General features: G+C 54.1%; 1 protein-coding gene across 4 annotated transcripts; it reads left to right on the forward strand.

Annotated features, from left to right (window-relative positions):
- The first annotated feature begins 95 nt into the window (after positions 1-95).
- LOC123589324 (major vault protein) lies at positions 96-24,883 on the forward strand. Of its 4 annotated transcripts, none has more exons than XM_045461266.1 (15): positions 96-503; positions 6,761-6,893; positions 7,077-7,272; positions 15,221-15,344; positions 15,445-15,576; positions 15,817-15,911; positions 16,443-16,679; positions 18,861-19,142; positions 19,984-20,228; positions 20,366-20,563; positions 21,410-21,796; positions 22,833-22,949; positions 23,106-23,232; positions 23,744-23,932; positions 24,621-24,883. In XM_045461266.1, the coding sequence occupies exons 2-15, from the start codon at positions 6,769-6,771 to the stop codon at positions 24,837-24,839; spliced, it is 2,673 nt and encodes an 890-aa protein (XP_045317222.1). In that variant the 5' UTR covers positions 96-503; positions 6,761-6,768; the 3' UTR covers positions 24,840-24,883. The 4 variants fall into 4 exon arrangements, with proteins under 4 accessions (XP_045317222.1, XP_045317223.1, XP_045317224.1 ...); XM_045461267.1 differs by having other exon boundaries at positions 96-468; XM_045461268.1 differs by lacking the exon at positions 96-503 and adding an exon at positions 510-919.
- Positions 24,884-27,509: the final 2,626 nt, after the last annotated feature.

Consider the following 27,509-nt stretch of genomic DNA (forward strand, 5'->3'; position numbering starts at 1 on the left):
GCTGCAGCAGGAGCCCAAACAGTTGTGGGGTGGCAGAAACATATTCAGCCAGATTGGGAAATGAAAGTCACGTGGGGGCAGAGGTGAACTCAGCACCTGCCCCTCTGACCCTTCCCGGTCTCATTCCAGCACTGCCAGCTGGCTCTGAGGTGGGACCTCAGCGAGAGAGCCAAGAGACTGCAGTGCCTTCAGCTGCAGTAGAAGCCGCCCAGAGGAGGAAGAGAGAACCAGCTGCGAGGGCCCTTTAAATGGCCAGGCCCCACCCCTGAGTGCCTGCCCTGCCGGGAAGTGATCCCTAAGGCTGGGCCTGGGAGTTTCCCCCTCTGAGGCGCCTGGGGCAGGCAGCACTCCTTCTGGGTGTACTTCGTACAGGTCCCAAAGCCCCCCAAACAGTTGGTGGGACCTTGTGTCCCTTAAGGCTCGCCTAGCCCCGTCCTGCCTTCTAAGGCCTTGCTTCTGCCGGGGCAGGTAAGACATCTCTGAACCGGAGGAGGAGGAAGAAGGTGGGTAGAGGCTTGGCCATGGGAGGTTTTGCTTTCCTTGCTGGATTTTTTTTTTTTTTTGTCTTTTGAAGTAAACGTAGATCAACTTGTTATCTTGCCAACACTCCTCCACCCCCCAAATCGAAGGCCTCTTGACTTCAGGCTCCCATATCAGAAGTTAGGGCAGAGGCAAGTTGGGTCCATTCGCACTCTCTCCTGGGTCCCTGGGTCCCTGCTGTAGGCCTCTGCCTCTTCCTCCTAAGGACTTCGGCTCTGGCCTGTCCTCTCTGAGCTTTTAGAATGTGATTCCCGCCCCCCACACACTGAGATCCTTCATCTGTGCCAAATGTTGAGGATTTCCCACAGCCTCACTTAAGGCTATGCTGACCGTGATCCTAGCAGGCCATTTGGGAGGTGGTTAGCAAAGCGATCTCAAGGTAGGCTTGACTTCTAGAAGGCTTGGGGGTTGCTGAGCAAGGCTCTCTCATTTTCTCTTTTGCGGGGGGGGTGGAGGGGTGGGGGCTGAAATCAAGAAACAGGAAACTCATTTGGACCCGCCAGCCTGTGATTATGGGGATCTTGGAGCTGGCTCTCAGGAGTGAAGTAGGGGGGTGGGGGATGGTAACTGAGGCAGATGTCCCCTGTGTTGTCTGTTTCCCGCCTGGGTGGTCCCCTGGGTTGTGAGGGGGGAAAGCTGGCTGTTACATGGGGTGCAGTCAGTGGGCTCCCTAGAAACTTCTGCCTGTTTCTGCCCTTGGCAAACAGGGCACCCAGCCTGACCCCGGGTGAAGCTTTCTGGGTGGGGCAGCTCTCTGGAGCAGCCACCCTGAGTGGATGGCCCAGGGACAGCCTGAGGGCTCCAAGGTGACTCTGGCCTCCTTGTTGGATGGAGGAGTTCCCTCCCCCCCAGCCCCCCTCCCCTTGCAGAAATTGCTCGGCTGTGAAGTGCCATTGACCCTGTCTCCCAGAGAATAATCTGCCCCACCCGGGTCCTAAGTTCTTGTTCTGTGCTTCCTGGTTTGGGAGCTCTGCAGCAGCGATCCCAGGCTGAGTTCTGGCTCTGTCCTTTGATCATTGCGTGATCCTGAGTGATGTTGCTAACTAATCTAGGTTCTTGTGAGGATTAAATGAATGAATTAAAGGTCCTTAACACAATGCCTGGCACAGTTTAAGTTCCTAATAAGCGGGAGCTGTTATTTGGGGGACTCTTGCCAAAGACACACATTCTAGAGTCTCCTGGAGACTTTGGTGCGGTGGGGCTGGATGAGGCCTGGGAATCAGCATGAACAGGAGCAACACTCTCAGCTGGTTCCTGTGATGGAGCAAGTTTAGAAAACATTGATCTAGATCAGGGGTTCTGAAGCCTGGTTCCTGGGTCACTTCTCAACTGGACAACCTTCATCTTCAATGAGTGGCATTAATTGGCAGCATCCAGGAAGTAGGGTGAAGATAGGGCGAGGAGCATCCTGAGCTGGCAGAACTGTTCTGTCCCCAGTGAGGCCACCAAGCTGCTCCTCCTCCCACAAGGTAGTTGAGCTGGAGCTCAGAGAACACTTTCCTAGGAAGAAAAGTTCCCAAAAAGCTGCTCTTAAACCTGATTGGTGGGAGACAAATTCTTGAATTTCCACTCTAGTCCCCCTGTAGTAGGAAATAATCTCCCTAAACTGGGAAGCTGGTAAATAAACATCCTCTGAGCAGTCCCTGAGTAATGTGACTCTTGCATTCTCCAAAGACTAGAATGTGTACACGGGGAAACGGCAACGATGAGCCCCTGTGTATGTTGAGCGTCCTGTACATTTCCCTAAACCTGAGCTTGATAGGGAGGATGGTGGCAGGCTGAGTCACCGACTTCCCCTCCAGCTTCAGGTCTGCTTGGGGGCTCCTTGGACCTGCCATGGACCTGGCTGAACGAAATGCCCTGCCCTTGAGCAGTCTGTAATCTGAGCTCATTTTATTCTCCCTCCTCCCAGCCACCCTCTGAGCTCCTGTGCCCTAGAGCCATCCTGTAGTCACTAATCTCTTTAGGCCCAGGAAATAGTCCTTCCTTTCCATTTCTCCGTCTAGGAGACTAAGGCACAGAGCTAGCAAGTGGCCCCAGATTGACAGAGCTCAATCTTTGCTGTGTATCAGGGTCAGTGGGAGAGATTTTAAATCTAGCCATGCCTGCACCCCACCTCAGGCCACTGAGGTCAGAATCCCCAGAGATCAGTGCTTTTCGAAGACCTCCAGGTGACTCTCAAGTACAGCCAGGACTGAGAGTGGCTGCTCGAGGCCGGAGTTGCTGGTACTTTAATATGTGCCCAAATCACGAGGGATCTGGTTAAAATGCCGGCTGATTCAACAGCTCTTGAGTGGGGCCTGAGAAGCCCCCTTACTAACAAGCTTCAGGTGATGCCGATGTCGCTCACTACAGACCAGTACACCATAAAACTGGTCATTCAGACATCTGTTTGAGTCACTGTGCCAGGCGCTCACGGTTGACCCTGAAGATCTCTTGACAGGTAGTGACCAGAGAGGCTCATTGAGTTTTGCTGTAGTGTAAGTTTCCTTTTTGTAAGTTTCCTTTGGAGCCAAGACACTGGTCTATAGCTGCGTCTTAACTAGCGGATGAAGCAGCTTCTGCCTACAGGTTTTGTTCTCTGCCCTTCCACCCACTACCCGCCCCCCTTCTTCGTGGGTGTGGTGCAGTGTCTGAGACTTTGGGCAACAGCTGATGGATTCCTGCCGGAAGCTCATGACATCTGGGGGAAGTGTGATCAGACCAAGCTGGGCATGTATGCAGAGAGCAGACTAGGGGGCAGATCCTGGAAGCAGGCCCCGAAGGGGAGGGGATGAGTGGATTTGGAGTGCGGGGGCCAGCCCCAAGGTCTAGGCAGGACCTTCCAAAGGCCAACATCATCCTTAACCATTGTTTTTTGAGGGGCTTTATTGGAAAGACAATGTTCTGACTATCCATGTCATCTGGTACACCCCAAAAGTGTAAATCTGGGACTTGTCACAAATGAGCTGCCTGAGTCAAGTGGTTTCCCTGGCTCCCTGGAGAGGTCATACATGGAGGCTTCTTTTTACAGATAGCAAGAGGATAAGAGCAAAGTCTGTTCTGGGGTGAACAGCGGGTGGTCTAGGTGGAAGGCATAGCTTTAGGGTATGGTAGTGGGCAGTCAGGGGGGTAAGACAGGGTCCCAGTACTGAAACAAGGGCTTGGCTTTGGAACAAGGCAGAAGCCCAGCCAGATCAGCTATAAGGATGATTCTCAGCTGAGTCACTGAGCTGGGTGAGGCTCTCAGCCCCCCTGACTGGGCCCAGCTGGGATGACAGATGGTGGAGAGGCCTCAGCCATAGGGAGTGGGGGATTGTCCAAAAAGGAGTCATTGGAGGCTGTTCCTGGGGCCTGCTTCCCAGCCCTTGCATGGCCTTCTAGAGTTCAGATCTTCCCTAGGGGGTGCCTCACGGAGCCCTGTCCACACCTCCACTTATAGCCCTAGCCCTTCCTCTCCCCCATCTGGCTTCCTGGCCAGGCTTCTACCCTGCAGAGAACCTGGCAAAGGCTTCACTTAGCCTTCAGATGCCCCTTCTTTGCTGCCATTCTAGCCCCACAGCTGGGGCGACACAAGACTTGCCACCTTTCTGACCACTCAGCAAGGGGGGTTAAGGCCGGGTGGGTTAGGGGGTCTCTGGTGCTAGGCCACGTCCCCTAACTGATTAAGGGAGCTGGGCCTCAGGCTATTCCTGCCTCAGCAATAAGTAGCATAGTGCTTCTGAAGAGTCGGGCTCTGTTCCAAGTACTTTATGATTACCTCAGTCCTCGTAACTCGGGTAGATGCCCTATCCGTTCACAGTTTACAGGCCGGGAAACAGGTATAGGGAGGGCAACAGACTCGTCTGAGGTTACCCCATCCAGGAAGGGGTGCAGGTACTTCCGGCTCCTGGGGGCTCTTCGGGGGCTTCCTCAGGAAGCCACTTTGGAAGCACAGCAGAGAGAGACTGGGCAGTAGGGAGGAAGGAAAGAGAAGGTCAAGGTAAGAGTGGAGAGGAGAACAGATCAAGGAAAGCAGAAAGGCAGCCCCTGTATTTTCAAACACTGCCTGAAAACAACAGAAGAGGGAGCCCTGTCGTTAGAAAAGCCCCTCCTACAAGTCCCGGGAATTAACTTCACATAAACCAGAGCAACAAAAAAGTATCGAGGTCAAATCCCATACAAAGTTGCAAGATAGAGAGCAGAACATTCTTTTGATGTAGAAAGTGTACCAGGAAGACAGGTGAAAACTGTAACCTTTCAAAATGAGGTAAGATGTTAAGGAAACCGTACAAGGCAGGGAATCAGAACCCTAAGACCGGGCAGTCTGGCTGAATCTGTGCCCCTAACCACTGTCCCATGGCTGCCACCAGAGAAGGACAGGACCAAGCATTCCATGGGGATTCTCATCCCACTGATTTGCTGCGTGGCCTCTAATGATCCATAGTCCCTACCTGGGACTCAGCTACTTGGAGGTACAGTTATTTGGCCACCTTGATGGAAATTTAATGTTTAGTTCCTCAGTTCCCCTGGTCACGTTGCAAGTATTCGGTAGCCGCCCATGACAAGTCCAAAGAGCCCAGATTTAGAATATGTCCATCATTACAGAAGGTTCTACTAGATGATGCTGAGTTAGAGACTTAAGCAGGAGCCAGGCAGGTGACGTTGAGTGCAGCAGCCTAGGTAGAAGAAAACAGGGACAGCACGTGGGGATTGTGGTAAGCGCACGATTGGCGGGGAGGGGGCAGGCGGGCGTGGGGGGGGGGTGTCACATCTATAGGCAGCAGCTGTGACTTGACTCTAGCCAGTTTTGCTAGGTGGAAATGTAGGGTGTAGCTCCTAATTCTTCAAGAGAAGCAGGAATCGGGAGGTTGTGGAAACTCACAATTGCTAAGCAAAAACATAAATAAAAATTTTACAGAGTGTGTAGGTTAAGTAGAATTCTTGTGCCTTTCCCTGGCTTCTGCAATTTTGGGGCTTCAGCCTGTTTCTCCTGCGCTAAGCCACTCCATCCTCGCTTCCGCTTCTCAGGTTAGAAGTTAGTCGGGGCGCCTGGGTGGCGCAGTCGGTTAAGCGTCCGACTTCAGCCAGGTCACGATCTCGCGGTCCGGGAGTTCGAGCCCCGCGTCAGGCTCTGGGCTGATGGCTCAGAGCCTGGAGCCTGTTTCCGATTCTGTGTCTCCCTCTCTCTCTGCCCCTCCCCCGTTCATGCTCTGTCTCTCTCTGTCCCAAAAATAAATAAACGTTGAAAAAAAAAAGAAGTTAGTTGAATGGTGGGGCAGATGAAGTGTCCCTCCTTTTCTGCTGGTGGCTTCAAAATGGCCTGACCAAAGTCTCAGAGGGCAGGGCTTTGAGTTGTCTAATAAACTTGGTTCCCTCTGTGTGACCCCAAGGGATGTATCGTCCAAAGTCCAAGGCCTGCTGGAGGCAGGGACGGGGGTTCAGGCAGGAGGCACGACCTTCCTGAACCACCCAGGATTCAGAAGCAGGTAGGATGGGGGTGGGTGAGAGACGCACTTGTTCATTCCCTTTCCCTTCCCACCCACCCCTACCTGCAAACACAGGAAACCAAGAGTGACCACAGACCAGAGAGAACTGGGGAGAAAAGGACTGATTTGGTTGGGGTTTCCAACCCAGCTGACTCTATGGGAGCACCAGTTCCGCCAGGGATCCCTCCCTTGAGAGGTGGCCCGTGTCTGAACAGTTCATCCCAGATTGCTTAAAATGTGTGTGGGGGGCATGGGTGCAAAGATCGTGTAAATATTCTTAGGCTGTGGGCTACCATTGCAATACAGCTGGGTCCCGGGATCCCCTGAAATAAACAAGCCTGTGTCTGGAGGAGCCGGGGAGCCACCCAGCCACTGCTCCTGCTCTGCTGGTGAAGGCCACCTCCGGCACCTCCAGAGTCTTCATCTAAAGCCCCTTCCGGTGCTGCAGGCAGCTTGGGGAGGGAAAGGAAGAGGCAGAGAACAAGCTGGGCTTCCGCGGTTAATTGTGTCAAGCAGGTCTCGGCAGGGATGAGGTCTGGATGGGCTGTGTGCCCTGGGGGGGGGGGGGGGGGGGGGGGGGGGGGGGGGGGAGAACAGAGGAAGCGGCCGGCGTGGGGCTCAAAAGGGTGAAATAATCCGAGCTGGAGGAGGACAGGCCCACTCCCCCATCTCCAGCCAGTCCTCCGGCTCATGCTGGCCCCGTGCCGGCCCCCTGTGCTCATCTTGTTGGATCTTCTCCCCACCTGTCTGTCCCCCTGCTGCCCTGGGCTCAGGAGTCACCATGGCAACCGAAGAGTCCATCATCCGCATCCCCCCATACCACTACATCCACGTGCTGGACCAGAACAGCAACGTGTCCCGCGTGGAGGTCGGGCCAAAGACTTACATCCGGCAAGACAATGAGAGGTTGGTGTTGGGACTGTGCCGTGGGGTGCCTGTTAGTCTGGCTGGCGTGACCGTCCATCCCCTTCCTGTTCCCAGGCAGGATTGGCCCTGGGTTGGGTGACGCTTTCTCTCCCATTCACTGTCCCCTTCAGAAATGAGAACAGGGTCCCCCAGGTCCTCACACTGCTTCTCACCCTCCTACAGGGTCCTGTTTGCCCCCATGCGCATGGTGACCGTCCCCCCACGCCACTACTGCACAGTGGCCAACCCGGTGTCCCGGGATCCCCAGGGCTTGGTGCTGTTCGACGTCACAGGACAAGTACGGCTCCGCCACGCTGACCTAGAGATCCGGCTGGCCCAGGACCCCTTCCCCCTGTACCCAGGGGAGGTGCTGGAAAAGGTACCTGGCTTGCTTCCTCTATGATCATTCTGCCTGTTCTGCTGCCTTGTCCTAGGGCTCTGCGCTGCCTTCTGGAGGGAAAACAAACTGGGGCTGTGGGAGGGGGTGGGGGCAACATTTGCAGGTTCTCCCCAAATTAGAATTACTGCTTCCTTCCTTCCTCCTCGCATGCCCACAGCAGACCTGCCTCTGCTTTGAGAGATGTCAGCCCATCTCCCCTCCTGACCTGCCAGGCTCTGGAGCCTGCTAGAAGCTCCCGACCATTCTGGTGCTAAACAATTATGCCAAGTGTGAGCCTTTCATCCACTCAAACGGTGCCAGACCGTTGGGCAGTCTGGTGGGCAGTGACCGCAATGGTGGACGAGATGAGTTTGGGCTCGGGGACTGGTGACTGTTCCTCAGGAAGGCATCACAGGCCTGCGCTTGTGGCCTGGCCCTCGTTTACGTGGCCCTCAGGCCCTGGCCTGAAAATCCCCCATACCCAGGTCCTACCTCGGATCAGCTCAGTCCCTCTCTGGGTGGGGAGTGGTTGGGGGGGTGGGGGGGGGCAGTGTTGAAAGCTCCCTAGGTTCCCCAGCCCACAGCAGCTCATTCTCTCAAACCCCACATCCTCCAGGCCAGGAGGACAGGGCCTCTCCCTCTTTGGAGCCCAATGTCATGGAGCCGTTCCTTTTCCACCCTCTCTGCCCACACCTCTTCCCTTCTGGTCTCCACTGAGAAGGTGCCTGCCTCAGGCCTCCCTCCCCCTCCTCTTCTGACTCATGGGAGCCTCACTAATGTCCTTGTGATGACCTTGTCAATGACTTAGCCTTCTTGACCTCAATTCTTCTGTTCTGCTGCAGCCCCTCCTGGTGCCAGCCCACTCGGGACCTGGTTATTCTCCCACCTCCCCCACCTTGGAAACTCAATCCCTGCCTCCTCAGTTGTCATGACCCCTCAGGGCTTTTCATTCCGTCTTCTGTCCCTCAGATTCTCTTCCTGGTCTCTTTCCTACACCAACTGGAGGTTGTCATTTTAACAGTCTCTTATGTGCAGGAACAGTCTCTTATGTGGCCAAAGCCGGTCCTGGATTGCTGTGACCCCAACCCTTCCTGTCCTCATACCCAGGAGGGGCTTACTGGCCATGGGGACAGATCCACAAAGATGACAGTATTACAAGTAGCTGATGGGTCAAGTGGCTCATTTCCAGGCCAGCTCTGTTCAGTGGTTCTCTTCCTTCCTAACCAGCTTTCTCTCCACTTTTTTTCTGCATGCCTCTAAATATTTATCATTTTCCACTCCCTTCCTATTTTCTATCCTATTTTTTAGTAGCATTTTATTTTATTTTATTTTTAAAAAAATTTTTTTAATGTTTATTTATTTCTGAGAGAGGGAAAGACAGAGTGCAAGCTGGGCAGGGGCAGAGAGAGAGAGGGAGACACAGAATCCGAAGCAGGCTCCAGGCTCCGAGCTGTCTGCACAGAGCCCGATGCGGGGCTCGAACTCACGAACTGTGAGATCATGACCTGAGCTGAAGTCAGACGCTCAACCGACTGAGCCACCCAGGTGCCCCAACATTTTATTTTATTTTAATTTTTTTAATGTTGAGAGCGCCTGCGTGCGCACGAGTTGGGGAGGAGCGGAGACAGAAAGGGAAAGAGGATCCAAAGCCAACTCTGTGCTGACAGCCCAATGTGGGGCTTGAACTCACGAACGGCGAGATCCTGACCTGAGCCAAAGTTAGACACTCAACCAATTGCGCCACCGAGGTGCCCCTTTAAGAAGCCCTTTAAAGTTTATTTATTTTGAGAGAGAGCACATATGAGTGGGGGAGGGGTGGAGAGCGAGGGAGAGACGGAATCCCAAGCAGGCTCCACGATGTCAGCCCTGAGCCCGACTCAGGGCTCGGCTCGAACCCACGAACCATGAGATCACGACCTGTGCTGAAATCAAGAGTAAGATGCTTAACTGACTGAGCCACCTGGGTGCCCCACTCACTCTTAAACAACTTCGCCACTTACTTAGAAGTCCAGGCCATCTGGCAGGATCTGGGTCTGCATCCCCTTCCCTTATTTTATATCTGTGCTCATCTCCTTTCTACCTGTTGGGGCCTCCATCAGGTGGCCCCGGGAACCTGGCTTATCCTTCTGTGTCTCTTTTTAATTGTATTTTATTTTAATCCCAGTGTAATTAACCTACAGTATTAGGCTTGGGTGAGCCATGCAATGCCATATGCTTACTCAGTGCTCATCAGGATAAGTGTACTCTTTACCCCCTTCACCTAGTTCACCCATCCCCCTCCACCTCCCCTCTGGTAACAGAGTTTGTCCTCTGTAGTTAAGAGTCTGTTTCTTGGGGCGCCTGGGTGGCGCAGTCGGTTAAGCGTCTGACTTCAGCCAGGTCACGATCTCGCGGTCCGTGAGTTCGAGCCCCGCGTCAGGCTCTGGGCTGATGGCTCAGAGCCTGGAGCCTGTTCCGATTCTGTGTCTCCCTCTCTCTCTGCCCCTCCCCTGTTCATGCTCTGTCTCTCTCTGTCCCAAAAATAAATAAACGTTGAAAAAAAAAATTAAAAAAAAAAAAAGAGTCTGTTTCTTGGTTTGTCTATTTTTCCCTTTATTCACTTGTTTCTTAAATTCCACATATGAGTGAAATCATACGGTATGTCTTTCTCTAACTTACTTCGCTTCCCATTATGCTCTCCAGCTCCATCCATGTTGTTGCAAATGGCGAGATTTCATTATTGTTATGGCTGCGTAATATTCCATTGTGTGTCTATACCACATCTTCTGTATCCTTTCTTCTGTTGATGGACGCTTGGGCTTCCACAATTTGGCTATTGTAAATAACGCGGCAATAAACAAAGGGGTGCATATATCCTTTCGAATTAGTGTTTTCACATTCTTTGGGTAAATACCCCATAGGGTGATGACGGGATCGTAGGGTAGATCTATTGTGAATTTTTTGCGAAACCTCCATACTGTTTTCCACAGTGGCTGCACCAGTTTGCATTCCCACCAACAGTACGCAAGGATTCCTTTTTTTCTCCACACCCTCGCCAACTCTTATTGTTTCATGTGTTTTTGATTTGAGCCATTCTGACAGGTGTGAGGGATATCTTCTTGTGGTTTTGATTTGCGTTTCCCTGATAATGAGTCCTGTCGAGCATCTTTTCATGTATCTTTTGGCCATCTGGATGTCTTTGGGGAAGTGTCTATTCATGTCTTCTGTCCGTTTTAATTTAGATTATTTTTTGATGTTGAGTTGTGTCAGTTCTTTATATATTTTGGATACTCTAACCCTTTATGGATATGTCTTCTCCCATTCTGTAGGTTGCCTTAGTTTTGTCGGTTATTTCCTTGGCTGTGCAGAAGCTTTTTATTTTGATGTAGTCCCAATAGGTTGTTCTTGCTTTCTCTCTCTTGCTCAGGAGACCATACCTAGAAATATGTTGCTATGGTCAATGTCAGAGACATTACTGTCTGTGCTCTTTTCTAGGATTTTTATGGTTTCAGGTCTCACATTCAGGTCCTTAATCCATTTTCAGTTAATTTTTGGGTATGGTGTAAGAAAGTGGTACCGTTGCTTTTTTTTTTTTTTTTTTTGCATATAACTGTCCAGTTTTCCCAGCACCATTTGTTGAAAAGACTTTTTCCCATTGCATTCTCTTGCCTCCTTTACCAAAGATTAATTGACCATATAATTGTAGCTTTCTATTCTGTTCCATTGATCTATGTTTATTTTTGCCCCAGGACCATATTGTCATGATCACTACAGCTTTGTAATAGAACTTGAAATCTGGAATAGTGCTACCTCCAGCTTTGTTTTTCTTTTTCAAGATGGCTTTGGTTATTCTGGGTCTTTTGTGGTAACGTACAGATTTTGGGATTGTTCTAGTTCTCTGAAAAATGCTGTTGGTATTTTGATAGGGATTTCATGAAATCTGTAGATTGCTTTGGGCAGTATGGACGTTTTAACAATATTCTTCTAATCCATGAGCGTAAAATGTCTTTCCATTTGTGTCTCCTTTAATTTCTTTCATCAATGTCTTGTAGTTTCAGGGTCCAGGTCTTTCACCTCCTTGGGTAAGTTTATATACTTCTATCTTTTTTATTTATTTATTTTGAGAGAGGGAGAGAGAGAATCCCAAGCAGGTGCCGCGTCATCAGCGTGGAACCCGATGGGGGGCTCGAAGTCCTGAACATGAATGAGGTCATGACCTGAGCCGAAGTCCAACACTTAACCTGTAACCCCACCTGGAGCTTCTCTTTCCTCTCTGTCTTTAATTTCCCCACTACTGCTGCCTTTCTCTTGGCCAATAAATACGCTCTGTCTCTTCCATCCTTCTCTGCCCTTAAAGGCTTACTTGCAGAAGCTTTCATTCTAAAGAATACACCCAGAAGGCTGTAAGGTCCTTCGTGACTTCTGCCCCCAATCTCTACTCGCCATTGGCCAGAGCCCTCTACTGTCATCCATTCAGGGTCTGTGCTTCCAGATATGTTTATGCATTAACATAAGTATGTGTAAAAAAAAAAAAAAATCATATCAACTATAACCTATTTGCATAAAGCTATCACATTGTCACTTGCCAGTGTATTTTGAATGAGCTTCTGCATATTGTTATAGAAGTCTCATTTGTTCTATGTAATTCCAGATGATGCTAAAAGCTTGTCTGTGTGTCCTTGTTCATGTTCCTGTTTGCTGTTTGTGTGTGTGTGTGTTTAAAAACATTTTTTCAAGATTTTTTTTAATTAAAAATTTTTTTAATGTTTTTTTAAATTTTTTTTTTCAACGTTTATTTATTTTTGGGACAGAGAGAGACAGAGCATGAACGGGGGAGGGGCAGAGAGAGAGGGAGACACAGAATCGGAAACAGGCTCCAGGCTCTGAGCCATCAGCCCAGAGCCCGACGCGGGGCTCGAACTCCCGGACCGCGAGATCGTGACCTGGCTGAAGTCGGACGCTTAACCGACTGCGCCACCCAGGGGCCCCAAATTTTTTTAATGTTTATTCATTCTTGAGAGACAGAGTGTGAGTGGGGGAGGAGCAGAGAAAGAGAGGGAGACAGAATCCACAGCAGGCCCTGGGCTCTGAGCTGTCAGCACAGAGCCCGATGTGGGGCTCGAACCCAGGAGCCGTGAGATCATGACCTGAGCCAAAGTCGGACGCTTAACCGGCCATCAGGGCCTCTCAAGATTTTATTTTTAGGGGCGCCTGAGTGGCTCAGTCAGCTAAGCGTCCAACTTCGGCTCAGGTCATGATCTCACAGTTTCTGAGTTCGAGCCCCGTGTTGGGCTCTGTGCTGACAGCTCAGAGCCCGGAGCCTGCTTTGAATTCTGTCTCCTTCTCTCTCTGCCCCTCCCCACTTGTGCTCTTTCTCTCAAAAATAAATAAATAAATGTAAAAAAAAAAACAAAAAAAAGAAAGAAAGATTTTAAGTAATCTCTGCACCCAACCTGGGGCTTGAACTTACAACCCTGAGATCGAGTTCCATGTTCTACCAACTTAAGCCAACCAGGCACGTATAGTGTTTGCTGTTCTTTAAGAGTAGAAACTATTAAGAATTGCTGGGTCCCAGGATACGCACGTGAAATTTTTTTACACTTTTTTATTTTTGAGAGACAGAGCACAAGTGGGGGAGGGGCAGAGAGAGAAGGAGACACAGAATCCGAAGCAGGCTCCAGGCTCCGAGCTGTCAGCACAGAGCCCGACGCGGGGCTCGAACCCACAAACCGCGGGATCATGACCTGAGCTGAAGTCGGACGCTCAACCGACTCAGCCACCCAGGCGCCCCTGAAATTTAAATTTAAAAGTAGGAACTTTTATGAGGGCCCTATATATAAATCCAGTTTCTAGCTATTTACTGCTGCTGCTTTCCTTTCATACTTACCCTTTGATAACTGCTTGATGTCCTCTGCCCCATTTCCTCACAAGCCCCTACATCTGGCCCCTGCCCCCGCCCCCCACCTCCACTGAACTTGCTTTCACAAAGCTCCAAGGCCTCCCAACTCCTAATTCCTAACCTGGGTGGACATTCTGTGTCTCACGGGTCTTCTTAGCCACAACCATTGTTGACCTGCCCTGTTATTAAAACTTGTCTTTTTGGAGTGGCTCCCTTGGTTGAGTGTCTGATATTTTATTTTGGCTCAGCTCACGATCTCATGGTTCGTTAGTTCAAGCCCCGCATTGGGCTCTGTGCTAAGGGCGTGGATCCTGCTTGAGATTCTCTGTCTCCATCTCTCTCTGTCCCTCCCCTGCTCACTCTCTCTCTCTCTCAAACACTTAAAAAAAAAAAAAAAAAAAAAACTTGTCTTTTTTTCCCCTCCACCTGGCCCCCTGCTAAAACTTATCTTCCTGTTTAACCCTGTGGATATCTCTTTCCGTCTTCTTCGATGTCTCCCTCTCCTCTCCTGCCCTCTGCCTTCAGATTCTGTCCTGAACCTCCTGTGAGCCCTCTCATGCTCTCGTGGCCTTGACCACTTCGTCTATGTTAGACATCCACCCCTGTACTGTCGCTGGGAGCTGCCGACCTGTGAGCCCCTAGCTGCCTGTGGGAGGCTCTCTCCTGGATGTCCCACTGCCACTTCCTACTGGACATCCAAACCCGACACTTTCCCTTCCCCCCACATCTGCTCTTCTCCCGCATTCCCAATCTTATGTGGCGATACTGCTGGGTACCTAGTCACCTGAGCTGGAAGCCTGCAGTGGCGTGGGGGACAGACAGGAAGGAGACCAGGGTGGCCGCCAGGAGACAGATTAGGAAGATCTTTCCATTATCCAGGCAAGAGATGGTGACTTAGGTGAGGGGAATGGCAGCGATAGAGGCAGATGTAGCTTTCAGCGGAACAGGGAGAAAATGATGATAGAGTAGATGTGGGAGGTGAAAAACCCCCACGCTCCTTCCAGAAATCTCACTTTCTCCTCTTCCTGCACCTTTATATCAAAAGCCAGCTCTTCCTTTGAGCCCCTGCTCAAATGCCACTCCCAGAGGGCTTTTCCTGATGTGCCCAAGTTTCTGCAACCTCTGTCCCTTGACACTGTCCACGGTGTGCTTGGAGACAGGGGTCTGTATCTGTCTTACCACCTGCTGGCCACTTCCAATCCAGGAAGATGGGTGTGTGTGTGTGTGTGTGTGTGTGTGTGTGTGGCCTGCCCCTACCAGAATCAGCCAGGCGCTGTGCCCATTGAAGATGCACAAGGAAGGGCTCGCCTGCCTCCAACCCAGTGTGTGGTCAGTGGGGAGAGAGTAGAGCTGCTCGACCTTTCCGCGCTGGGTCACTCTGGTCAGAGAAAGGAGCGGCAGGCAGCTAAGCTTCGCTAAAGACTGAGGTTCAAGTCCGGATCCTGTTCATCACTAGTTGTGTGACCTTGGGCATATCTCTTCCAGCCTCTCTGAGCCTCTTTCTCTCCTTTCCTGCCTCCCTCAGATCAAAGACCAAGTGAAGTTCTACTCTTAGAAACCTTTCTACAAACTTCTAAAAGGTTTGGATGCTTGTTGCCAGGTCCCCCTTCCTGATGAAAAGAGACGTGATGGCTGGAGCACGGTGGCCATCTTGTGACCATGAAGCGACCCTGATGACAAAGCCACGTGCCAAAGCATGCCTGTTACAGCCGTCCAGGCTTCCCACTTCCTTACTTTCTGCACTTCCCCGGGGCGTACTAGACCTTGAGGTGTGTCCCAGTTTCCCAGCCTAGGTTTCTAATTCAGAACCGCTTCTAAGCACTTCCTCCAGAGGATCGTGTGTTCTTGGCTCATTGGTAGTGGCTTCCTCTTGCTCGGTCAGCTGTTTTAGTTCTTCAGGTCAGATGGCTTTGGGACTCCCCCTACCTTGTACATTCCACTTGGCGGCTTTTTGGGGGGGGAACCTATAAAGATGGATGCTGTGGACTCTGACCTCCAAGGTATTGGGCGTGACTCCTGGAGTCACAGTACTTACTGGATGTCCCATGACCTCCCTTCTTCCCTTGTCAGGACATCACTCCGCTGCAGGTGGTTATGCCCAACACTGCCCTCCATCTTAAGGCGTTGCTGGATTTTGAGGATAAGAATGGAGAGAAGGTGGTGGCAGGAGATGAGTGGCTATTTGAAGGACCCGGTAAGTTCCTTCCGTTGGCCGGAGTCCGGGTCAGAGGCTCCTGGCCTTTCCATTAGAGCTCTGATACCTGCTCACCTCCAGCCTCTTCTCCCCTCCCCAGGCACATATATCCCCCAGAAGGAGGTGGAGGTCCTGGAGATTATCCAGGCCACGGTCATCAGGCAGAACCAGGCCCTGCGGCTGAGGGCCCGCAAGGAGTGCTGGGACCGGGACGGCAAGGAGAGGGTGACAGGTGGGGTCGATAAGGGGTGCTGATGGGGGCGGACAGGCCGTGTTCTGCCCGCAGGGTTGGGGATGGCCACTAGCAGCCTGGGAGGAAGCACTTCCCTGGGATCTCTCTTATAAGCTTTTGGGGGCTGCCCACTGCTGCTTTCCCTAACCCCCCCCCCCCCTGTGCGGGCTCTCCCCTGACCCTGTTGTCGTGTTGACATGGCTTCTCCCTCCCCCCAACCCCACCCTCCACCTGACCCAGGGGAAGAATGGCTGGTGCGTTCCGTGGGGGCATATCTCCCGGGAGTGTTTGAGGAGGTTCTGGATTTGGTGGACGCCGTGATCCTCACAGAAAAGGTCTGTGCTCTGGGGGGTTAAGGGACCCTGGGGTAGGGATCCCTCTGAGTGGCAGAGAATAGTGGCAGAGGACAGGAACGTGAAAGAGAAGCAATATTTCTTTTTTTTTTTTTTTTTTTTTCGACGTTTATTTATTTTGGGGACAGAGAGAGACAGAGCATGAACGGGGGAGGGGCAGAGAGAGAGGGAGACACAGAATCGGAAACAGGCTCCAGGCTCTGAGCCATCAGCCCAGAGCCCGACGCGGGGCTCGAACTCCCGGACCGCGAGATCGTGACCTGGCTGAAGTCGGACGCTTAACCGACGGCGCCACCCAGGCGCCCCATTATTTCTAAGGCCACTAAAAGAAAACTGCAAAGGTCCGATACCTGAGGGGTATCCTGAGTCCTCTGAGAGGGTTAAAATGCCCTCCTGGGTTGGCGGAGACTGGCGGTCAGGCCTGGAAGCACTTAGTGGCCAGTGGGGGCTCCCAGGTTCCCTGAGGAACTTGGAGATCGGTTTCCCCAAACGCCCCGACCTCTTGTCCGACAGACGGCCCTGCACCTCCGGGCTCGGCAGAACTTCCGAGATTTGAGAGGAGTGACCCGTCGCACGGGGGAGGAGTGGCTGGTGACCGTGCAGGACACGGAGGCCCATGTGCCAGACGTCTACGAGGAGGTGCTGGGGGTCGTGCCCATCACCACCTTGGGCCCCCGCAACTACTGTGTGATTCTCGACCCAGTGGGACCGGATGGCAAGAACCAGCTGGGGCAGAAGCGTGTGGTCAAGGTGAGTGCCTCCATTTCACCTGGAGCTCTGCTCTGGGAGGGCGAATGCCCTTGACTGGAGGCCCTCGGACCTCTTCCTTCCCTCCTCCCACCCCAGGTACATGTTCTAGAAGCACCAAGCTTGTTCTGGCTCCCTCTGTGTCCTTGCACGTCTAGTTCTGTCTTTTGAGACAGAGGCCCCCTCATCTCCCTGGTGGCCCCCAACCTCAGTTTCCACATAGTTTCTTCTGGGAGCATCTCCCGGGTCCCATCCGTGCCTGCTGTTCTGGAAACCTTGTCATCTTGCGTAAAACAAACCTCTTGGTTTACGCGTCTCCCCACCCCACCTCACCCCTCTCTTAACTATACATGGGACTACCAGGGATCGACACACTTTTCTGTAAAGGGCCAGATCGTAGATGCTTTGGGCTTTGGGAGCACATTCCACTGTACTGGTGGAGCAAAAGCATAGACAGCTTGTAAATGAACGAGTGCCTCTGTGTTCCTGTAACATTTTACTTCCCAAAATAGCCCAAATGTCTAGCAGTGGATGAACAGGTCACAAATTGAGGCATATCCACACAATGGAATATCCTTCAGCTATAAAAGGAAATAAGCATGTACAGATGCTCGTGTGCTAATGATCAGCATTCAGGGCGCCTGGGTGGCTCAGTCGGCTGAGCGTCCGACTTCAGCTCAGGTCGTGATCTCACGGCCCGTGAGTTCGAGCCCCGTGTCGGGCTCTGTGCTGACAGCTCAGACCCTGGAGCCTGCTTCGGGTTCTGTGTCTCCCTCTCTCTGCTCCTCCCTCACTCACGTTCTGTCTCTCTCTCTCTGAAAAACAAATAAACATTAAAAAAAAACTACATTAGTATTTCAGCTAGTACTTGGAATTGTTTAATTCCATTTGTTTTACTTTTTAAAATGTAGTTGCGGGGGGGGGGGGGGGGCCAGAGAGAGAGGAGAGAGAGAGGATCCCAAGCAGCCTCCACACTTAGTGCGGAGCCCGAAGTGGGGCTTGATCCCATGACCTTGAGATCACGACCTGAGCTGAAATCAAGAGCTGGATACTCAACTGACTGCGGCAGCCACGCACCCCTGTGTGGTTCCGTTTATACAAAATGTCCCAAATGGGTAAATCCGTAGTGATAGAAAATAGATTAGTGGTTAGAGGGGGTAGGGATGGACAGAGAGGAACCGCTAATGAGTTTTTCAGGGTGATGAAAACCCTGGGATTAGATCCTAGAGATGATCGGACAACTCTGTGGATATGCCAAAACAACTGAATTGTAGACTTTAACCGGAAAAATTGTATGGTGTATAGATTATATCTCAAATAGATTGTTACAAAAAAAAAAAATAGTGGCCAGATTTGGCCCAGAAACTGAGTTTGCCAATGTCCAGACGACACCATCCCAAGAAAACAACGCATGGGAGAAATGAGCAACAAGAGGGTCATTCTTATTTTTTTTTTAAGCTTTTTTTTTTTTTTTTTTTTTAATGTTTAATTTTGAAAGAGAGAGAGAGAGTGCATGGGAGGGACGGGGGTGGTGAGGAGGGAGGGAGAGAGAGAGAATCCCAAGCAGGCTCCACACTGTCAGCACAGAGCCAGATGCGGGGCTCAAAACTCCCAAACCATGAGATCACGACCTGCCCTGAAATCAGGAGTTGGACACTTACGGGGTACCTGGGTGGCTCAGTCAGTTGGGCATCTGATTTTAGCTCAGGTCACGATCTCGCAGTTAGTGAGTTCGAGCCCCATGTCGGGCTCTGTGCTGACAGCTCGGAGCCTGGAGCCTGCTTCGGACTCTGTGTCTCCCTCTCTCTCTGCCCCTCCCCCACTCACGCTCTGTCTCTCCCAAAAATGAATTAAAAACAAAAAAAAGGGGGTTGGATGCTTTAGCGACTGAGCCACCCAGGCCCTCCAAGAGGTTTATTCTTAACGGTTGAGCTTGTGAGGGTCCAGGTCCTGACGGTTTACAGGATTTATCAAGGGCGGGTTTGACCAAACGAGATCTGTGGGCGTTTGTCGAGAGCCTCGTCCCGATAATGCTTCGCTGTATTACGGTGGGAACGTGAGGAGGGTCTTTTGGGGCTCCTGTCCTCATCACAAGCCTGTGGCCACAGGAACCAAAAGAGGCGCTATCAGAGGCGGTCACAACTCTGGGTGGCAACCGCTTCTAATCCCATGTCTTTCCGCCAGGGCGAGAAGTCTTTTTTCCTCCAGCCTGGAGAGAGGCTGGAGCGAGGCATCCAGGATATATATGTGCTGTCAGAGCAGCAGGGCCTGCTGCTGAGGGCCCTGCAACCCCTGGAGGAGGGAGAAGAGGAGGAGAAGGTCTCCCACCAGGCTGGGGACAACTGGCTCATCCGCGGGCCCCTGGAGTACGTGCCCTCTGCCAAGGTAGAGGTGGTGGAAGAACGTCAGGCCATCCCTCTGGACGAGAACGAGGGCATCTACGTGCAGGATGTCAAGACTGGAAGGGTAACAGCTGAGGGATGGGCACCCTTACTGTTGTGCGGCCACGGTGGTGGCCTGCTCGGGGCTGACGGGGACAGGTGCGTGGTGGAGATGGGGGAGGAGACTTTGACAGCCTTGGTGGTGGCATCCGAGCAGGCCGGCATTCTGTGGAGTATCTGCCTTCCCTTTGTCGTAAATAGCGAAGTGCAAACTTGAGAAGCTCCCCAGGGAGGAGATGAGCCAGGTTTAAGGACGGGGACTCTGTCTCCACTGCAGAACTGGCCCCAGCCTAAAGATCTAACTGGGGAGTGGCCTGGGAACAGCAAGAACCAAATTCCTCCCCCATCCCCTTATCCAGGTGGAATTTTTCCCCTTTGCCAAACTGCCCCCCCCCCCGCCCTAATCTGAAGCCTTGACCTTGGTCTGACCTAGGACCACATCTCCAACCTCTTTCTCTAAGACGCCAACCTGAAAGGAGAGCTCAGAATCCTAGGAAGTGTTGGCGAGTGTTACCTAGGTCCTAGGATTGATGGCATCTGTCCCTACGATGCCCTCCAAGCTGCCCCCAGAAGGAAAGTTCCAGAAGAAATCCTCTGAAGCCCTTACCACGTGCCAAGTTCTCAGCACTAGACATCTGAGATGTCATTCATTCCTCAACCCTGTGCGGATGAGAAACCAAAGCAGGGGTGCGCCCAAGACGACCGAGCTAGCAGCCCGTGCATCCGAATACAGCCTCGTTCCAGAGACCATGTTTGGCCACAGCGCCACGCTACCCTCCCCCCCCCCCACACACACACACCGGGCTGCTGGCTGGGTCCTTCCCCCTTCCCTTCCCGGGTGACACCCCTGCCCGTTCTCTCTCAAGGTACGAGCTGTGATTGGAAGCACCTACATGCTGACCCAGGACGAAGTCCTGTGGGAGAAAGAGCTACCTCCTGGGGTGGAGGATCTGCTGAACAAGGGGCAGGACCCGCTGGCAGACAGGGGTGTGAAGGAGGTGCCCAAGACCCCCCAGCCCTCCCCTCTCCGGAACAAGACCCGCGTGGTCAGCTACCGGGTCCCTCACAACGCTGCCGTGCAGGTGTATGACTACAGAGAGAAGAGAGCTCGGTGAGGGGCCATCCTGGGGGGGGGGGGGCAGTTGGGGAGGCTACTGGGGGGGAGGCGGGAAGGGCCACGGCGGGGGGGGCGAGGGGGACGAGGCGGGAGGGGTTCTCCGTGTGTCTGACTCCCGGCTCCCTCTGCAGTGTGGTCTTTGGGCCCGAGCTGGTGTCGCTGGGTCCCGAGGAGCAGTTCACCGTGTTGTCCCTCTCGGCCGGGAGGCCCAAGCGTCCCCACGCCCGCCGCGCTCTCTGCCTGCTGCTGGGGCCTGACTTCTTCACAGACGTCATCACCATCGAAACAGCAGACCATGCCAGGCTGCAGCTGCAGCTCGCCTACAACTGGTGAGGGGTGGGGAGGGCTCGGCCGGGGTGCTGGCGCGGCCCGGGGGCGGGGGGGGGGGGGCCAGGAGGAAGAGCCCTGGGTCCCGCAGCGCTGGGCTCACGTTCAGCCAACCACATAACTGCAAGGTCATGAAAATGTCGGTTGGACACACCCAGTGCGAGTGGGCAGATGTCCCCAAGCACAGGCTGTGGGGCTCGCTGCCTGGGTCCCGGCCTTGCCGTTTGCTTGCTGTGGACCTAGGCCAGTGACTCGGTGCTTTCCTCCATTTCCCAATCTGTAAAATGAGAGTGACAACCGTCAGCCTCACGGGGCGGTCGAAGGGATGCGGTGAGAATTGGAACAGTGCCCTGTACGTAGTTAGAGCTCAAATGGCAGCGACCGGAGTCGGGGGAGGGGAGTCCCATACGGTCGCTGTGTCCCACCACACCCACCTCTGGGCGGAGTGGCCAGGACTGTGACAGGGACAGATGGGGGCGCTGACCTCTCTGGGAGGGAGGGGGGGCACTGCAGCATGGTCGCTAAGAGCATAGACCCTGGAGCCACACTGCCTGAGTTCACCTTTCTGGCTTGCCACATATGATGTGACTTTGGGCCTGTCACTTAACCTCTCTGGGCCTCTCTTTCCTCATCTGTAAAAGAGGATAGTGCTCATCCCCACCTCCTAGGGTGGCTGGGAGAATAAGATGGTATCTCACCTGGGCCCATGGTGGGTAGCAATTCTCGTTCTCTGTCATGGGAGACCCTGGCCAGTGACAGAGGGTGGGTGTCAGAGTCCTTTTCAAAGACGAGAGTTGCCGTTTCCTGGAGGAAGATGGCTTCCCCATTCTGGGCCTCTCTGTTCACAGGCACTTTGAGCTGAGGGACCGGAAGGACCCACAGGAGACAGCCAAGCTCTTCTCAGTGCCTGACTTCGTGGGTGACGCCTGCAAGGCCATCGCATCCCGGGTGCGGGGGGCCGTGGCCTCCGTCACCTTCGATGACTTCCATAAGAATTCTGCCCGCATTATTCGCACTGCTGTCTTTGGCTTTGAGACCCCAGAAACCAAGGGGCTCGACGGCAGGGCTCTGCCCCAGCCCCGGGACCGGGCCGTCTTCCCCCAAAACGGGTTGGTGGTCAGCAGCGTGGACGTGCAGTCCGTGGAGCCCGTGGACCAGAGGACCCGGGATGCCTTACAGCGCAGCGTCCAACTGGCCATTGAGATCACCACCAACTCCCAGGAGGCAGCTGCCAAGTGAGCGAGGCCTGGGGGCAGGGCTTCCCCACTGCCCACAGTGCCCACTGCGGGCCAGACCTCTCCAGAGTCCTCACCTCGGCCCACTGCCACGACCTGGGTAACAAGGTGGCCTCCCCCCGCCCCCGCCTACGGTCGGCCTGCGATCACCCTTAGCAGATGGCATGGCCCACTTAAGAATACGACTAGGACAGGGCGCCCGGGTGGCTCAGCTGGTTAAGCGTCCGACTTCGGCTCAGGGCATGATCTCGCGGTCTGCGAGCCCCGCGTCGGGCTCTGTGCTGACAGCTCAGAGCCTGGAGCCTGCTTTGGATTCTGTGTCTCCTCTCTCTGTCTCTTCCTGACTTCTCTCTCTCTCTCTCTCTCTCTCTCTCTCTCTCAAAAAAAAAAAAAAAGTATGACTAGGTGCCATCCCCCTCCTGTGGCTTCTCACCTTGCTTGTGCTAGAAGGCAAACTTGTTCCGTGGTCCTTCCAGGCACCGGGGATCCAGGCCTACCTCCCCCACCTCACCTTCCAGCCTCTCCCAGGCTCACGTGCTCCAATCCCACCGGCTCCTTTCTGCCCCTCAGATGCACAGCCGGGCTCCCCGCTTCGGGCCCTCTGCGCTGGCTGTTCCCTCCGGCCAGAATGCTCTTCGCCTAGAGCGCTTCAGCCGGCCTCCTCCTCGGGCCTCAGCCCGAAGCTCGCCTCCTCGCAGAGCCCAGTTCTTTCTGCCCCAACCGAAGCAGCACCCGCTCTGCTTGGTGTCCCATCACCCCCTTTCAGGGAACTTGTCATTGTCCGCAATCAACCACGTCCCTTTGTTTCTCCCCACTGGAGGGTGGGCTGTGTGGAAGCGGGGGCCTCGGGTCACCAGTCCGTCCCTTCCCCTGCGCCTGCAATCATGCCAGGCTGCTAGCGCGCACGCCGTTCTTCCGTTGGCACGTTGAGTGCTTCCCGCGGGCACCCCCGGCAGACTGGCGGTCCCTGCCCTTGGAGAGCTGGCTCGCATCTTGGAAGATGGCCAGCGTCTTCCCAGTCCCCTCTCCCCTCCAGGCACGAGGCTCAGAGACTTGAGCAAGAAGCCCGCGGCCGGCTTGAGAGGCAGAAGATCTTGGACCAATCCGAAGCTGAAAAGGCTCGCCGCGAACTCTTGGAGCTGGAGGCTCTGAGGTGGGTTGAGAACCAGAGGAAAAGAGGGGCCCGGTCTTGGAAAGCAGCTGGCGGAGGGACTGAGACGAGTGTGACTTCTGCTGCGCAGAAGTGAGGGTGGAGGAGGGCAGGGCTGGGCTTCCTCGTGGCGTCCCCTGACCCCCGCCACCCCTCCAGCACTGCCGTGGAGAGCACGGGGACCGCCAAGGCGGAGGCCGAGTCCCGCGCTGAGGCCCTGCGCATCGAGGGAGAAGGCTCCGTGCTACAGGCCAAGTTGAAAGCCGAGGCCTTGGCCATTGAGACGGTGAGTGGGGGCGATGCCTGCGGAAGGGTGCGGCTCCGGGGGTCTGGAAGAGGCCCCATCACTGCAGCCTTGGAGAGGAGTGGGAGACCAGGCGTCCCGATGCAAAGCCCTATTTAAATACTCCGTGGTTTATAAAGTCCTTTGCCCTGTGTCTGTTCGCTTAACCGCCTTTCCCCTCCGGGCACGATGACCTCTGTCTTCTGTGTAATGTGCGCTCACACGTTGGCCAGCTTTGTGCAAAGTGCTGCACCTGTCTTACACACACGGTCTTATTTAATGCCTGAAGTCCCATTCAGGCGGCAGGTACTGTCTCCATTTTACAGATGGTGGAACCAAGGCTTGGATTGAGGACTCCCACCAGTCGCCAGCTACAAGGCAGCCTGGCCAGGAGTCGCCCCGAATTGACTATCCGTTTACAGTTCCATCCCTTTGGCCTCTGCTCCCTCTGGCTTGCTGGGACAGTTCCCAGGGGCCACACAATCCTGCGTTCTCTCCCCCCACCCCCTTCCAGGAGGCTGAGCTCCAACGGGTACGGAAAGTGCGAGAACTAGAACTGGTCTATGCCCGGGCCCAGCTGGAGCTGGAGGTGAGCAAGGCCCAGCAGCTGGCGGAGGTGGAGGTGAAGAAGTTCAAGCAGATGACGGAGGCCCTGGGCCCCAGCACCATCAGGGACCTTGCTGTGGCTGGGCCAGAGATGCAGGTCAGAGTGGGGAGGGGGCTGGTGTGTGTGTGCGCGTGTGTGTGTGTGTGTATGTGTGTGTTGGGACCATATTTGAAACCAAGAAGGCAGAGCTGGGGCAGACGTATCTGGAAAGATGATGCTGGGGGCGGAGGGGAGAGGAGGTGGAACTGTCCCCGTGTCCCCCAGCCTGTAGCACTTGTGCACGGTGGCCTCTGTCACGCACTGTGCTAGCTTCGGCAGGGAGCTGCAGCCCCTGGGGCGGATGGTCATCAAGTGGAACCCCAGTCCGTGGCAAGTGCTTTGAAGGAAGTCGAGCCAGGGATGCTGGCTGGTTTAGGGAGAGTCCCTCGGAGGAGGGGATACTTGAGGCCGATGTAGAGTTGACGGGAGCTTCCTGGGAGAGGCTCCATGTGCAAAGACACAAGGCCAACAGAACTCAGTGCGTTTAAGGAACAGAAAGGACTGAATGGCCGTGACCGAGGGTGGAACGGTGAGCTTCTGGAAGCAGCTACAGTGGGGCCGGGTCTTTCAGGCCTTCTAAGCCCCGGTGAAACCTTCAGTCTCCCCTGATACACCTCGCTTATTGTCCCCGACTAATCCTAGGAGGATGGCTCGGGTGACAGCTGCAGAGTCCGATAAGTGTGGGTGGTGGCCAAGGAGACAAGAAAAGGAACAGGGGCCTGACTCTTCCCTCTTGCTCCTCAAGGTGAAACTGCTCCAGAGCCTGGGCCTGAAATCAACGCTCATCACCGATGGTTCCACCCCCATCAACCTCTTCAACACAGCCTTGGGTCTCCTGGGGCTGGGGTCGGAGGCCCAGCCCCCAACCAAAAAGGCAGCCGGCATGCCCAGCCCCCAAGAGGGCTTGCTTCTCCGGTCCCCTCCTGCCCCTCAGTCTCTTGGAGACAACCGTGTTGTCCCTTAGCGCCGTGCTGCAACCGACAAATTAAACATTTCTGGGCATTCTAACCTTGGGCCTCAAGTCTCTGTCACAAGGGAGCATTGTGGATACCCCTGAAATCTCAAGGTAGCTACTAGAGACTATCCTCGCCTGTGAGGTGGAGAGGAAACTGAGGCAGGGAACAGTCACGCTGATGGGAATGTGACCCCAAAGTCTTACTAATCGCACTTTTTTTTTTTTTTTTTGATGTTTGTTTGTCTTTGAGAGTGAGAGAGAGAGAGCGCGAGCAGGGGAGGGGCAGAGAGAGAGGGAGACACAGAAACCAAGCGGGCTCCAGGCTTTGAGCTGTCAGCACAGAGCCCGACGTGGGGCTCGAACCCGTGAACCGGGAGATATGATCTGAGCTGAAGTCGGAGGCTTCACCGACTGAGCCACCCAGGCGCCATGGCTGGTCAACTAGTCAGACTGTCTTTGGTGGTCAGCTCCCTTAGACCTCAGGTGGGGGAGCTGATACCACAGGGGAGAGAATGGGGGGCCCTGCCTAGGCAGCCTCCCTGGGATGGCTCCTGCACTAGCAACGTCTCTCCTCACTGCTAATTCCTCCAGGAAACTGCAGGCTGGGCGGGTTTTGGAATCTAGCCCTCAGGCCGCAGGTGCATCCACCCCTGCATCCCCTCCCCCGCCTCCCAGCACTTGGGAGACTCTCTCTCTCTCTGGCACCACCTGCTGGTCCCACCGCATAGCCAGCAGGCCTGTACACTTGTCCCTCTCAGATGGGATGTCAGGAGCCTGCCCAGGGGCCACAGGAACTGGAGTGCCTTTCTGGGCTTCTGATATGGGCTCTTCCCAAGCATCGAGGGAGGAGTTCCCTCTTTCCACCCTCCCCCGCAACCAGTGCAGAGCTCTTTCTGGGGGAAGGATCCAGGCATGATCAAATTTGCAACCAGTGCAGAGCCCTTTCTGAAGGAAAGATCAGGCGTGATCGAATTTGGCTGCACAGAGGAGGCTGCACCAGCCCTTTGCCCAGGTAGAGCCGTAGGTACTAGGTTGATAACTAAGTAAAAAGATCCTGGGGAGAGAGAAGCTTGGGTTTACTTTCGGTATAACTGAGGAAGGCAACTTCTCTGATCTCCTCTGTCCGTGAAAGAGGCCAGGAATTCTCCTCCTGAACAGGGCTGATGCTTGGTTAGGGCCTTCTTCCTCTTCGTGCACTGAGGCCTGACCCTACGAGCCTGGTCTCTTTCCGAGTTGAGGTGCATTTGTGTGGCCAGTGGCTCCACTCAAGTCTGAGCTTGAGGCCAGGGGCTGACTGTTGAGCCCACAGCACTTGGTGGAGCTGGCTCAGAGTTGACGGGACAGGCAAGTGAATTGGCCCCTCCAGCCCAGCTTCCTTCTAACTGTCCTATATTGTCCCTTGAGAGAGGTAATGAACTTAACATGTGCCTGGTACCAGCTGAGGAGCTTTACATGCTATGTTAGCACAGCTTATGGCCAAGGGCCTCTGGGGATGGGTGACAGCAGGCGAGGTGGGTACGTTCCTACCCCTCAGCAACCGGCTCCTACGGCCATCCCTCTGCTTGTCTTTACTAATGACCATCCCACTTCTGCCACCAACAACTGCTGCCTCACCCTCGCCTTCCAAAAACCATTCCTTCAGTGACCTTGACCACCCCCTCAACATTGACACTCACCCTTTGCATGTCTGGGTAATTCACGCACTAGAAACCTCCCTCCTTAACGCCACCCTCCCCATCCCCTGGGCTACTTAGCCCTGTCCCTCCTTAAACCATCCACCGCCCTCTCTGCCCACCCCTGCCCAGCTGCATGTTGCTGGGGGAGGTACAGCCCACATGCTGACTGATCTCATTTTAAACTCCTGGCAACACATCTCAAGGGAGACCTAGGGCCTCTGACTCCGCTTCTCCCGCTTGTGCCAGATCTCCTTCAGAACTACCACTCACACCTCTCCCCTCAGCTTCCCACATCCCCACCCACTTTCTCTCACCTCTGAGAGAAAATAGAAGCACTTTGGGCAGGAAGCCCCCCCCACCCCCGTTCCCACTGGGGATGTGTCCCCCTGAGCCCCACTCCTCCCCTTGAGCTTACCACCCACCAATCTCAAGCCCCTGAGTCCACTCCTCCACGGATCACCTTTCTGTCCCGCACTGTCCATCTCTCCCTCTCCCGGCTCCCTGTCACCAGCAGGTGAGCGTGCTCTACTTTTTGCCACACAGACTCAACGAGTGAGCTCCCCCTGGGCCCTGCCCTCCCTCCCGCTGCACCCCCTCCTCTATTTTCCCTTCGCGGCCACATTTCTTAGTTTCCATCCCTCCCCTCTCATTATCTCCTCATGTCACTCCCATCAGCTGCTGTCTCCACCCCTTCCTTCCTGGAAACTGCTCTTATTGGCATCACCAATGACATCCCTGTTGCCAGACCCCGCAGTTAGATTCTCTTTGTTCAGCCTCTGCCGTCATTCGGGACAGGGGCCATCCCTCTTCCGCGCTGGGCTCCCATGACATGGCCTCCACCTCAGGGGCCACTCCTGTTTCCCTGGCCAGCTCCACGCCCTCTGCTCCGTCTCAGTCACAGGTTGCCCTGAACCCCATTCTTAGTGACAACCTTGGCCAGTCCCATGGCTTTAGAGCATCTCTATCCCACGGACTTCAAATGTAGTCCTCTATCCCTGACCTC

This window comes from Leopardus geoffroyi, chromosome E3, assembly GCF_018350155.1.
Source record: "Leopardus geoffroyi isolate Oge1 chromosome E3, O.geoffroyi_Oge1_pat1.0, whole genome shotgun sequence".
NCBI classification, from domain to species: domain Eukaryota; kingdom Metazoa; phylum Chordata; class Mammalia; order Carnivora; family Felidae; genus Leopardus; species Leopardus geoffroyi.

Bases quoted from the DNA above. Each gene is read 5' to 3' on its own strand.
- LOC123589324 (XM_045461266.1), top strand. From the start codon at position 6,769: ATGGCAACCGAAGAGTCCATCATCCGCATCCCCCCATACCACTACATC. The intron at 6,894-7,076 runs GTTGGTGTTGGG...ACCCTCCTACAG, and splicing joins ATCCGGCAAGACAATGAGAG to GGTCCTGTTTGCCCCCATGC. The intron at 15,345-15,444 runs GTAAGTTCCTTC...TCCCCTCCCCAG, and splicing joins GTGGCTATTTGAAGGACCCG to GCACATATATCCCCCAGAAG.